The sequence below is a fragment of the Gymnodraco acuticeps genome, unplaced genomic scaffold (assembly GCF_902827175.1).
Source record: "Gymnodraco acuticeps unplaced genomic scaffold, fGymAcu1.1, whole genome shotgun sequence".
NCBI classification, from domain to species: domain Eukaryota; kingdom Metazoa; phylum Chordata; class Actinopteri; order Perciformes; family Bathydraconidae; genus Gymnodraco; species Gymnodraco acuticeps.
In genome coordinates, this window is record NW_022989839.1 from 148700 (window position 1) to 161842 (window position 13143).

Genomic DNA, 13143 nt, shown 5'->3' on the forward strand with positions numbered 1-13143 from the left:
TTTAAACTGTGGGTTTTCTCTGGAAGTTTTTCCTTGTACGATGTGAGGGTCTAAGGACAGAGGGTCTGAGGATAGAGGGTCTGAGGACAGAGGGTCTGAGGATAGAGGGTCTGAGGACAGAGGGTCTAAGGACAGAGGGTCTGAGGACAGAGGGTCTAAGGACAGAGGGTCTGAGGACAGAGGGTCTGAGGACAGAGGGTCTAAGGACAGAGGGTCTGAGGACAGAGGGTCTAAGGACAGAGGGTCTAAGGACAGAGGGTCTGAGGACAGAGGGTCTGAGGACAGAGGGTCTAAGGACAGAGGGTCTGAGGATAGAGGGTCTGAGGACAGAGGGTCTAAGGACAAAGGGTCTGAGGACAGAGGGTCTGAGGACAGAGGGTCTGAGGACAGAGGGTCTAAGAACATAGGGTCTAAGGACAGAGGGTCTGAGGACAGAGGGTCTAAGGACAGAGGGTCTGAGGACAGAGGGTCTGAGGACAGAGGGTCTGAGGACAGAGGGTCTGAGGACAGAGGGTCTGAGGACAGAGGGTCTGAGGACAGAGGGTCTGAGGACAGAGGGTCTGAGGACAGAGGGTCTAAGGACAGAGGGTCTAGACAAGTACTTCTTTAAATGTTTTCCTGTCCTGAGAAAGGATCTTAGCTGTTAAATGCTTCGGTATGTTCATGCTTAGTTTACTGAGATACCATCACCTGACTTTCTTGAACGAATAACTTTCTATAACTTGAACTCCTACAAGATGAATGGATGGACCTTTCTATAACAAAATCAGCTGCCACTAAATATGACAACAGGAGTGCACGAAACACTTACTTACGAACACCTGAAACACTTACTTACGAACACCTGAAACACTTACTTACGAACACCTGAAACACTTACGAACACCTGAAACACTTACTTACGAACACCTGAAACACTTACTTACGAACACCTGAAACACTTACGAACACCTGAAACACTTACGAACACCTGAAACACTTACGAACACCTGAAACACTTACTTACGAACAACTGAAACACTTACTTACGAACACCTGAAACATCCGACCACAAGACGGATTAAAGCCTGAAGTCCGACATCTGTTCTACAGAAATGTCCCGTTGACAAGTCGCTTCGACTGCCATATGACGATATACCGACTCAGCACATATTTTGCAGTTGTAATGTGATTGTTTTTTAGTTTTAGCATAGGCGGTTCTATGGGGGGGGAACGGTGGCCAGTGTGTCCGTAACAAAGAGCTTTGACACCCCTGTGGCACCCTGTGGCACCCTGTGGCACCCTGTGGCACCCTGTGGCACCCTGTGGCACCCTGTGGCACCCTGTGGCGAAGGTAACTTCGTCACTGTGGACTGACGGCTTCGGGCCTGGTAACTCAGCACTTTAGTGAACAGTTTTGCACTTTATTAGCGTGATTGCACAGTACCGTTTGGTATGGCATATTTGCACATTTTATGTAATTTATACTAATTATTGAGATGGTATTTATTAAAGGATTAAACCGTATTAATTGAAATGTCGTCTGGCAGGTGCTGGTCGGGTCCTCGGCTCCACCTGACAAGATAGGGGAGTTAGCGAGAGCGCCGAAAGTGCTTATGCTAGAATGACAACGGTTAAGAATAAACATTTTGAACATTGTCGTTGTCTCTTTTGACCCGCATTGATTTTGCCCCTCTTTAAACTTTTCTTTTAAATATTAAGCTTCATCGCTATTTTTCCTACTCAGCCAGAACAGTTTGAGCTTCAACAATTTGATATGCTTTTCTGCATCTTCCCACTAAGTTCAGCAAGACACTTACTGGCTTTGAAGCTAAAAGCAGCTACAGTCACCATTCAGCTATTAACATTTTCAGCATTCGCGCAGCTTTCGGCATTCACACGCATTTTCAGCGGGAAATGCATTTTCTCGTGGTATGTTATGTTTCTGTGCGCTATGACTTTATACAAAAACTAACACTTATGAACATTGTCTTTGTCTCTTTTGTCCCGCATTGATTGTGCCCCTCTCATTAAATAACTGCCCCCCCCCCCCAAGTGAAATCTGTTTGTTAGTCTGTGTAAATAACATTTTAACCACTGAAACTATTTATGTTATTAAAAGAAACACCAATAATGGTATTTACTTTTTGTGCGCTTGGCATAACTGTTGTGTCTCGTCAAAAATGTCCCTTGACTCCCTGACCTCGTGTGTCTGCCCTCGCCAGCCCCGGATTGGTTCCACCTGTTCCCATTTACCTCATGTTTAAATTCTCCTTGTCCCCTTGTCTTGTCAGTCGCCAGCGTACCAGCGTTTATCCTCTTGTTTCCTGTTCCTGGTTTGTTGTAGGTTTTGTTCCTCATTCTGAGTGACTTTCTGTTGATACTTTTGAAAACCTTATCTCTTATATTTTTCTGATAGTTAGTTTAAATCCTCACACTGAGTGAATTTGTGTTGATACTTTTTGATAGCTTCCTTCTTTTGTATTTTTCAAGAGCGTTGATCCTTGTTTTTGGCTTTTTTGAAAATAAAGTATTTGTCTTATACTTTAACAATAAGTCTCCTGGAGTCATTTGAGTCAATAACACTGCCTGTGTCTTTTGTCCCGCATTGAGTGTGCCCATCTCATTAAATAAAAATGACCCCCACCAGTGAAATCGATCTAGAACCACCACTGAGTGTTAGTGTGTGTAAGCTACAGCACGCTGTTCTGCCTGGTGCTGGTTGTGAGCGACGTCTTCCTGTTGAATCTGATGCTCGTCCTCCCGTCGCTGCTCCTCCTATCTGTGTTTTCTCCTCTGGTCGGGGCCTGAGTGAGGGTGAACGCCCTCTTCAGGTTCAGCTGCGCCCTGAAGGCCTTGCAGAAGATGAAGTAGATGAGCGGATCCAAGCAGACGTTGAGCACCGACAGCAGGACGGTCACCTCCTTCAGGTAGAAGAAGGTCTGGCTCCAGGAGCAGCGCTTCCTCAGGAAGGCGTAGGGAAGACGCACGAGGTGGTACGGGACGAAGCAGACGCAGAACACGCTCACCAGAACCAGCATGTTTCTTCGAGACTTAGCCAGCTTCTTGGAGCTGGAGGCAGAGATGGCAAAAGTACACATCCTTTACTCAAGTAGAAGTACATACTCGTGTTTAAAAATACTCTGGTGAAAGTAGAAGTACTGACAAAACGTCTTTACTCAAGTAAAAGTAAAGAGGCTTTGAAATGTACTTCAGTAAAAAGTACCCATAACTAGCAGCTGTTTTAAAGAGTACCTGACCTCCCTTTATATTAATAGAACAATAATGTCATTGTTAGCTAATGAATGTTTCCATGGTGAACAACGGCAACAATATGAGAGTAACATGCTAACAAAGGTATCCCAACTGTAGCTGTGAACATGACAGGATGTGTGATTACCTAGAAGAGCATCAGGACTGTTTGAGGCATATGATAGCTATGTGATTAACATGATGATTCAGCCTCTATGGAGAGAGACATATACAAGCATGCTCATTTCTGACGTGGAGCTAATCTGAAGTAAACATTGAATACTGCTTTATATTCCTCCATCTTGTGACTGTGTAACTCCCTCTCTTGGATATCAGCATGTGAAGGACACTGTTCAGGAACTAGTTGATGCTCTGTATGTGATGACTACTTCCATTCTGGAGAGGATCACACATACATGGATCCTGAGGTTGTTTGTACTCCACTACTTCCCACCTCTACCTGGAGGACGCCGGCTGTCTCTTCTGCGCCTCAGACAAACGGCGGGAGGTGCTGTGGTAGAAGAAGACCAGCGAGACGAGGACGAGCAGGAAGACCAACACGGAGCAGGAGTGGATGACCTTGTAGACGGTGCTGAGCAGTTGGCTGTGCAGGGCGTCGCAGCTCAGGCTCAGAAGGACGGGGGATGAGGGTTCCTGGCTGAGGAGAGAGAGGGTGGCGTAGGTGATCACCGTGGCCAGGAGGAAGAGCCAGGTGAGCGTGGAGATGATGTGGGCGGCTCGCACCGTCTGAAGGATGTGGGTTCCTAACGGGTGGACGATCTTCAGATACCTGGAGACACAAGATGAATCTTTGCCAACACATCCTCACATAAAACCAACAATGTAGAGTGCAGCAACAAGTCTTAAAGGATGTTTGCTTCTTTCTTGTCCACGACACTTATAAATACACTTTAATACATACAACACTTTACAACTGGTAGAATATGAAGCACAAGGAATTGCGTTTCTTTGTTGGCAGTTTGTGTTTTTAAGGCTGTTGCAGGGAGACAATGCAGTTTTGAACATTTGACAGATTAATTCTCTCAAAAAGTTACTGAAAGATACACTTTTATGGATAAAAGCTTAAAACTAGAAAATGAAGTATTTTGCGTGGGTACATTTTCGTTAGAAAGAAAGCCGTTTTGTCAACTTAAAGGATTTTTGCTTCTTTCTTGTACACAACACATATAAATACACTAAAGCCATGACAGGAGTCAGTATTTGAGCACTTCGGTTAGAAGCCTTAAATAAGGTCTGTGGTTAACACAAGATGATTAAACGTTTAGTTCTCGGCATAAAACACGTCAGTAAATACTGCCTAACGAACGGACGATCTTCAGATACCTGGAGACACAAGGTGAATTTAACCAAAACATTCTCACATAAAACAACCCAGTCTCTGTTATAGTCACGATATTTAATCTATTGATTCGTGTTCACCAACACGATTTTCCCCTTTTTTTTCGTGTCACACAAAACGATTTTAAAAGCAATGTATTTCTATTGGTAGTATGTTTCGTGCATGCAGCACGTCTTTTTGTCCGGTCGGGTCGTGGAAGACCGGAAGCTGTGTGGTTCATAAAAACATGTTCTTACTCAATATCAAGCCACAATTATTGCTTTTATTTTAAATCGTATAATTTCGGACTTTTGTTGCCGTCTGTGAGGAAAAGAAACGGCTCAGAGCCTCAGGATACTGAAATCTGTATTTTAAAAATATTTGTTTCCTTCTAATTCGTTATTCTTTTCTAAATAACACACTGTTATTTACTCACCAATAACACACAATTATCCTTGTTTTTATTTATGTGTTTGATTCTATAATTGTCTTTCTCTGAGAAACTCTGGTCAGACTTTAAACTGCAGGCTGCTAAACAAAGCATCTTCTTCCTGTAGCATGTATAGTCTTCTTTAGAAAACCACATCGTGAAGCTTTAAAAATACATCTCCCACATCCTTATAATGAACAAAGCATGCGCAGTGCAGCTGTAGAGACCACCTTTTTATAGTCTAATCTGTCAGTGTCTCGGATCAGTTTTATCGTATCTTCTTTCACACCAGACAGAAGTGAGAGTTTGGGCTATTTGAGATAATACTTCAGTACTGTACTTATACTTGAGTAACTGTCTGTAATGGAGACTGTGAAGGATTAGAGTGCTTCTTCAACCTCTGTTACGTGAACTGTTTTGACGACAAAAGTGTTTTAGTGACAAAATCAGGAAGCAGCTAAACTAAAGTAGAGTAGTCGTTCTGGTAGAATAACCTCTGTGGTATTCTGACCTCAATATCATGAAGAGCTCATCCAACCGTGGCTGTTCACTTCTTTATTTTGATGAGACTATTACATTACTTTAACACCTGGTTATGACTAAGGTGCTTCAGCTGTACGTCAAACGCACCGTGAGACTTTTATTCTGAAACACACTGGCATTTAAAACTGGTATTAGTGAGATTTAGAGGTGCTGGAACATCTTTATTCTGGGAAATAACAAGTTGCTGACTTTTATTAGTATGAATCTTTGGTTATCATGCTGTGATTTCACTGGTCCACTTGAGATCATATTTGTCTGTATGTGGACCTGAACTAAAATAATTGTGACCCCCCTAAGCTCAGTCCTACCTGTTGGCTGCGATGTAGCCCATGAACAAGATGCTGGCGTACATGTTGAGGTAGAAGGCGGATGCCCCGAACTTGCAGTAGACGAGGTGGATGTGGACCGAGGTGCTGGAGTAGTTCAGGATCCGGAGCGGCAGGCAGAGGCTGATCAGGAAGTCTGCGGCCACCAGGTTCTTCAGGTAGACGGTGACGCTGCTGGACTGCTGCTGCGTGCAGAAATACACCTTCAGCGTGAAGCCGTTCAGGAGCAACCCCACCTGCAGGAGAGGAAACGCTTAATGTGTGCACAATATCCTGACATTTAAGCCGTTCAGGAGCAACCCCACCTGCAGGAGAGGGAACGCTTGATGTGTGCACAATATCCTGACATTTAAGCCGTTCAGGAGCAACCCCACCTGCAGGAGAGGGAACGCCTGATGTGTGCACAATATCCTGACTTTTAAGCCGTTCAGGAGCAACCCCACCTGCAGGAGAGGGAACGCTTAATGTGTGCACAATATCCTGACATTTAAGCCGTTCAGGAGCAACCCCACCTGCAGGAGAGGGAACGCCTGATGTGTGCACAATATCCTGACTTTTAAGCCGTTCAGGAGCAACCCCACCTGCAGGAGAGGAAACGCTTAATGTGTGCACAATATCCTGACATTTAAGCCGTTCAGGAGCAACCCCACCTGCAGGAGAGGGAACGCTTGATGTGTGCACAATATCCTGACTTTGAAGCCGTTCAGGAGCAACCCCACCTGCAGGAGAGGGAACGCTTGATGTGTGCACAATATCCTGACATTTAAGCCGTTCAGGAGCAACCCCACCTGCAGGAGAGGGAACGCTTGATGTGTGCACAATATCCTGACATTTAAGCCGTTCAGGAGCAACCCCACCTGCAGGAGAGGGAACGCTTGATGTGTGCACAATATCCTGACTTTGAAGCCGTTCAGGAGCAACCCCACCTGCAGGAGAGGGAACGCCTGATGTGTGCACAATATCCTGACTTTTAAGCCGTTCAGGAGCAACCCCACCTGCAGGAGAGGGAACGCTTGATGTGTGCACAATATCCTGACTTTGAAGCCGTTCAGGAGCAACCCCACCTGCAGGAGAGGGAACGCCTGATGTGTGCACAATATCCTGACTTTTAAGCCGTTCAGGAGCAACCCCACCTGCAGGAGAGGGAACGCCTGATGTGTGCACAATATCCTGACTTTTAAGCCGTTCAGGAGCAACCCCACCTGCAGGAGAGGGAACGCCTGATGTGTGCACAATATCCTGACTTTTAAGCCGTTCAGGAGCAACCCCACCTGCAGGAGAGGGAACGCTTGATGTGTGCACAATATCCTGACTTTGAAGCCGTTCAGGAGCAACCCCACCTGCAGGAGAGGGAACGCCTGATGTGTGCACAATATCCTGACTTTTAAGCCGTTCAGGAGCAACCCCACCTGCAGGAGAGGGAACGCCTGATGTGTGCACAATATCCTGACTTTTAAGCCGTTCAGGAGCGACCCCACCTGCAGGAGAGGGAACGCTTGATGTGTGCACAATATCCTGACATTTAAGCCGTTCAGGAGCAACCCCACCTGCAGGAGAGGGAACGCCTGATGTGTGCACAATATCCTGACATTTAAGCCGTTCAGGAGCAACCCCACCTGCAGGAGAGGGAACGCTTGATGTGTGCACAATATCCTGACATTTAAGCCGTTCAGGAGCAACCCCACCTGCAGGAGAGGGAACGCTTGATGTGTGCACAATATCCTGACTTTGAAGCCGTTCAGGAGCAACCCCACCTGCAGGAGAGGGAACGCTTAATGTGTGCACAATATCCTGACTTTCACAAAAGAGAAAATTACATTTTGCGAAAGAGAAAATTTCAGAGAACATGAGATTTCCCAAAATGTCAACATTCAAAAACCACAAAACTAAACTGCACATTTCACAAACTCAAAAACATTTCGCAAAACCCAACGACATTTTCGAAATCCAACGACATTTCGCAAAACCCAACGATATTTTCGAAACCCAACGACATTTTCGAAACCCAACGATATTTCGCAAAACCCAACGATATTTTCGAAACCCAACGACATTTCTCGAAACCCAACAATATTTCTCAAAACCCAACGACATTTTCGAAATCCAACGATATTTCGCAAAACCCAACGATATTTTCGAAACCCAACGACATTTTCGAAACCCAACGACATTTCTCAAAACCCAACGACATTTTCGAAACCCAACGACATTTCTCAAAACCCAACGACATTTTCGAAACCCAACGATATTTCGCAAAACCCAACGATATTTTCGAAACCCAACGACGTTTCGCAAAACCCAACGACATTTCTCAAAACCCAACAAGCTTTTCTCGAAACCCAACAATATTTCTCAAAACCCAACGACATTTTCGAAACCCAACGACATTTCTCAAAACCCAACGACATTTCGCAAAACCCAACGACATATGACATTTCAGAAAAATTATCCACATTCTGAAGAAGAGAAAACAGCATTTCACAGAACACGAGATTTCACTAAACTCAATGACATTTATAAAAATCTCGATATTAAAAAAACGCAAAAATAATATGCACGACATATAAAAAGGAAAATAAATAAACAAAAAGTAAATAAATAGTAATAATAATAACAAAGCAATTTCCCTTGTTGGGACGAATTAAAAGAATAAATATATTTATATATCTAAACAAAACAATAATGCATGTTCCATCCATCTTCTCCCGCTTATCCGTGGTCGGGTCGCGGGGTAGCAGTTCCAGCAGAGAGCCCCAAACGTTCTTTTCCCACATCAACCAGCTCTGACTGGGGGGTCCCAAGGCGCTCCCAGGCCAGCGAAGAGATATAATCCCTCCACCTGGTCCTAGGTCTACCCCTTGGTCTCTTCCCAGCTGGACGTGCCTGGAACATCTCCCTAGGGAGGCGCCCAGGTATCCCGAAAGTCCTTTTCCATGTCTTCTCTGAACTTCTCCCACACCCGCTGCTTTGCCTCGGCCACGGATGAGGCTGCTGCCCTTCGGGCCTGTCGGTACCTTGCAACTGCCTCGGGAGTCCCCCGGGATAACAAATCCCTGAAGGCCTCCTTCTTCAGTCGGACGGCTTCCCTGACCACCGGTGTCCACCAGGAGGTTCGAGGGTTACCGCCCCTTGAGGCACCTAGGACCTTGAGACCACAGCTCCCCGCCGCGGCTTCGGCAATAGAGGCTTTGAACACCGACCACTCTGGTTCAATGTCCCCAACCTCCACAGGAATGCCCGAAAAGCTCCGCCGGAGGTGTGAGTTGAAGGCCTCCTGAACTTGGGCCTCCTCCAGACGTTCCCAGTTCACCCGAACTACACGTTTGGGCTTACCAGGTCTATCCAGAGGCTTCCCCCGCCACTCGACCCAACTCACCACCAGATGGTGATCAGTTGACAACTCCGCCCCTCTCTTTACCCGAGTGTCCAAAACATACGGCCTCAGGTCCGATGATACGATAACGAAATCGATCATGGACCTTCTGCCTAGGGTGCTCTGGTACCACGTACACTTATGAGCATCCTTATGTTCGAACATGGTGTTTGTTATGGCCAATCCATGACTAGCACAGAAGTCCAGTAACAAACCACCACTCCAGTTCAGATCAGGGGGGCCGTTCCTCCCAATCACGCCCCTCCAAGTGTCTCCATCATTGCCCACATGTGCGTTGAAGTCTCCCAGCAAAATTAAAGAGTCCCCTTCAGGAGCCCCATACAGGACTCTTTCCAGGGTCTCCAAGAAGGCCGTATACTCCGAACTGCTGTTGGGTGCATAAGCACACACAACAGTCAGAGTTTTCCCCCCCATAACCCGCGGGCGTAGGGAGGCGACCCTCTCGTCTAATAATAATGCATGTTATGAATAAAAATAATAATAATAATAATAATAAAAGTATTAATAAAACGTATGCAACAATATATATTTATTCATAAAAATAATAATAATAATACAAATAAATAATCATAAAAACAACATACATTTTATTTATAAAAATCTGCATATCAAGTATTTTTACTTGTGATACTTGAAGTACATTAAGCTGATAATACTCAATATTATTCTGAAATAGGTCATAGTACTTTTACTTGTACTTTAAAGTACATTTTCACACTAATACTTTTCTACTTTTACTTCAGTACAATTTGGAAATCAGCACTTTTATGTGTAGTATTTTAAGACCATTGTATTTGAACTTTAATAAAGGATCTGAGTACTCCTCCCAACATTGAAGATAATAATACTTGTGTACTTTTACTACTGATACTCCATCTACATGTTCCGATTAACCCAGCTTCCCCAAATCTCTTTCTTTTTGGTGTCTATATATGCCGAGATCCGGAGTCATGGATGATCCTGCGGTCCTGTGTCCTGCATCGCGAGCCCTGGATCTTGAGTCGTGGCTGTGGTCCTGGATCATAGGTCCTGGATGGATATCCTCGTGGATTCATCTTCCTATTATACACACATGCATTTCCAAACATTTGGACTACCTATGTTGCAAATGTATTATCTTTTCAATTTACACACGGCATCTATTGCACGTCTGTCCGTCCTGGGAGAGGGATCCCTCCTCTGTTGCTCTCCCTGAGGTTTCTCCCATGCTCCCTTTAAACTGTGGGTTTTCTCTGGAAGTGTTTCCTTGTACGATGTGAGGGTCTAAGGACAGAGGGTCTAAGGACAGAGGGTCTGAGGACAGAGGGTCTAAGGACAGAGGGTCTGAGGACAGAGGGTCTAAGGACAGAGGGTCTGAGGACAGAGGGTGTCGTATTGTCATACTGATATTCTGAACACACTGTGAAAAAGTGAGGAACCAAAACTTTTCAAGAGCACAAGGAGCATAGACCTGACCATAGCAAGAGACAAGCCGAACTGACAGTGAACACTGGGAGACAGGGGAATTTAAACACATGACAACAAGACACAGGTGAAAACAATCAGGGGCGGGGCTGGTGCTGGTGAGCACAGGAGACACACAAGGGAAACAGGTGAACACAATCAGACAATTAGACACACAAGGTATACTAACGACAGACAGGAAAACACAGGGAGAAGGACCAGACAATACACAAGGAGGAAAACATGACAAGGAGAACAGCAAAACACCCACTACCAGACATACAAAAGAATCATGACAACATTGTCATACTGATATTCTGCACACACTGTGAAGTCCACTGAGACAAATGTAACATTTGTGATATTGGGTTATAAATAAACATTGATTGATTGATTTAATATTACTGTCTTATAATAACAATACAAATCAGACTTGGAAAGGGACTCACCAGGAACACCAGGCTGTGTCCCAGCAGGAAGAAGAGGCGTGCCGACGTGTCCACCTGGTCGCAGGCAGTCGACTCGTTCCCTGAGCTCTGGTTGAAGGACGGACTCACCTGGTCGCTCATGTTTCTGGATCACAGAGGGGAACACAGACACAACGTGTGCTGAGAAGTTATTCAAATACCATGTCTGCATGCAGGAACTGGTGAGAGCTGATAAGGGAAGTATAGAAACCTCAGTGCACGCAGATGCTATTAAACCCTCCGTCAGGTCACGTGAAGACCCAGAGTGAAGAGGTTTGCTTTTTAATAGCAACACTTCCTTTAAGTTGCTCTTTTAGTCTTTGAATTGTTTTATTTAATTTATAGGTTTATATTTCACTTGTGTTTTTAACAGTTGTATTAGCAACACTCTCTTTTAAATGGTAATTAGTGTTTATTGTTTTTTGTATTATTTTATAGGTTATCAGTTTTATTAATGACACCTCCTTTTAAGTGGTCTTTAAGTCTTTATTTTTGTATTGTTTTATTTATTTTATAGGTTTTATTAGTGACAATTCCCTTTTAGCATGTAATACAATTATTCTTAACTTTTTATTTTATTACTTTATTTTATTATATATATTTTTTATTTATTTTTATATTGAGGTTTATATTTATATTGTTTATTTAACAATTGTATTCAAGACATCTCCTTTTAAATGTTCTTATTATACACTATCACGTAAAGACCCAGAGTGAAGAGGTACTTTTAGGACTGTACTTGAGTTAGGTACTTAACCCTTTTAAGCACACTATGCAAACAAGTATTTATTTCATTTAAGTATTGCCAGTTCTGCACAACCCTCCAAATAATGTGCACATTTGTACACAAGCTACCTCTCATCCCCCTTTCCATAACAATACTTATTTTATTGTATTATTCTGAGTATTTTGTCGTATATTTCCATTGCTGTATAAATACTTCAGTAAAATATCTGTACACTTCCACATGTGTGTAACCACAGCAGATAGACAGACTCAAAACACACACACACACACACACACACACACACACACACACACACACACACACACATATACACATGTTCCATCCAGAACAACTCCTATGTTTGTGATTATACATGTAAATAACATTTATACAGTTTTATACAGTATAATAAAGGTTAAATGTATTACTGTCATACAAGTACACAGAGCAGAATTACCTGCAGCACTCACCTGTCGCTGTGAGAGTCTCTAATGAGAACAACTTCTGACTTCCTGCTATGGCCAGGACACACACACACACACACACACACACACACACACACACACACACACACACACACACACACACACACACACACACACACACACACACACACCACACGCAGCTGTTTCCCCATGCAAAGTAGATGCAGGAAAGATTCACATGTTCTGTTCAATTTATAAAAATAGTTTTATTTATTTCTATTGATTTTTTTAAAAGTTGGAGCAGTGTGCACATGTTCTTATTAATTTTTTAATAAGAACATAATAATTCGTTTTTATTAATTTATTTGCATTATAGTTTTATTTTTGAAAGTTTCTGTGCTGTTTTGTACGCCATGTTTGATTGTTCTGCCCCCTGGTGGTCACTGTGTGTAATTACACACGTGTTTAAATTGATCATGCGATACACACAGTGACCACCAGATGGCAGTAAAGATATAACAGAACATTCTATATTTTATTTTTGATTGTTTAAAAATGAATTTTGAAGACTTAATTTAAATTTATTTAGCACCCGAGACATTTTGTAAGTCGTTCCTGCTCCACTTTTAGAATAAGTGTTGTTGGTATTAATGTTGTTTTGATTTCATTAAGAGATAGCCTACTACACAAATACTAGACTGCTAGAGAGACTGAAAACCTACAATAATGCCTTTCAACGTCTCATAAAACACGTTTTAAGATGTTTTTAATGCACCAAATGACTTGGATTCCTGAGAGCAACCCAATTCTGCAAGAGT

At 43.4% G+C, this 13143-nt stretch overlaps 1 protein-coding gene across 1 annotated transcript; it reads right to left on the reverse strand.

Annotated features, from left to right (window-relative positions):
* Window positions 1–1648: 1648 nt before the first annotated feature.
* On the reverse strand, window positions 1649–11550 carry LOC117559189 (P2Y purinoceptor 14). Its single transcript, XM_034235884.1, has 4 exons — window positions 11156–11550; window positions 5852–6105; window positions 3692–4021; window positions 1649–3051 (listed from the first exon to the last, which is right to left on the reverse strand). Exons 1-4 carry the CDS (start codon window positions 11273–11275, stop codon window positions 2673–2675), a joined length of 1083 nt encoding a protein of 360 aa, XP_034091775.1. The 5' UTR covers window positions 11276–11550; the 3' UTR covers window positions 1649–2672.
* Window positions 11551–13143: the final 1593 nt, after the last annotated feature.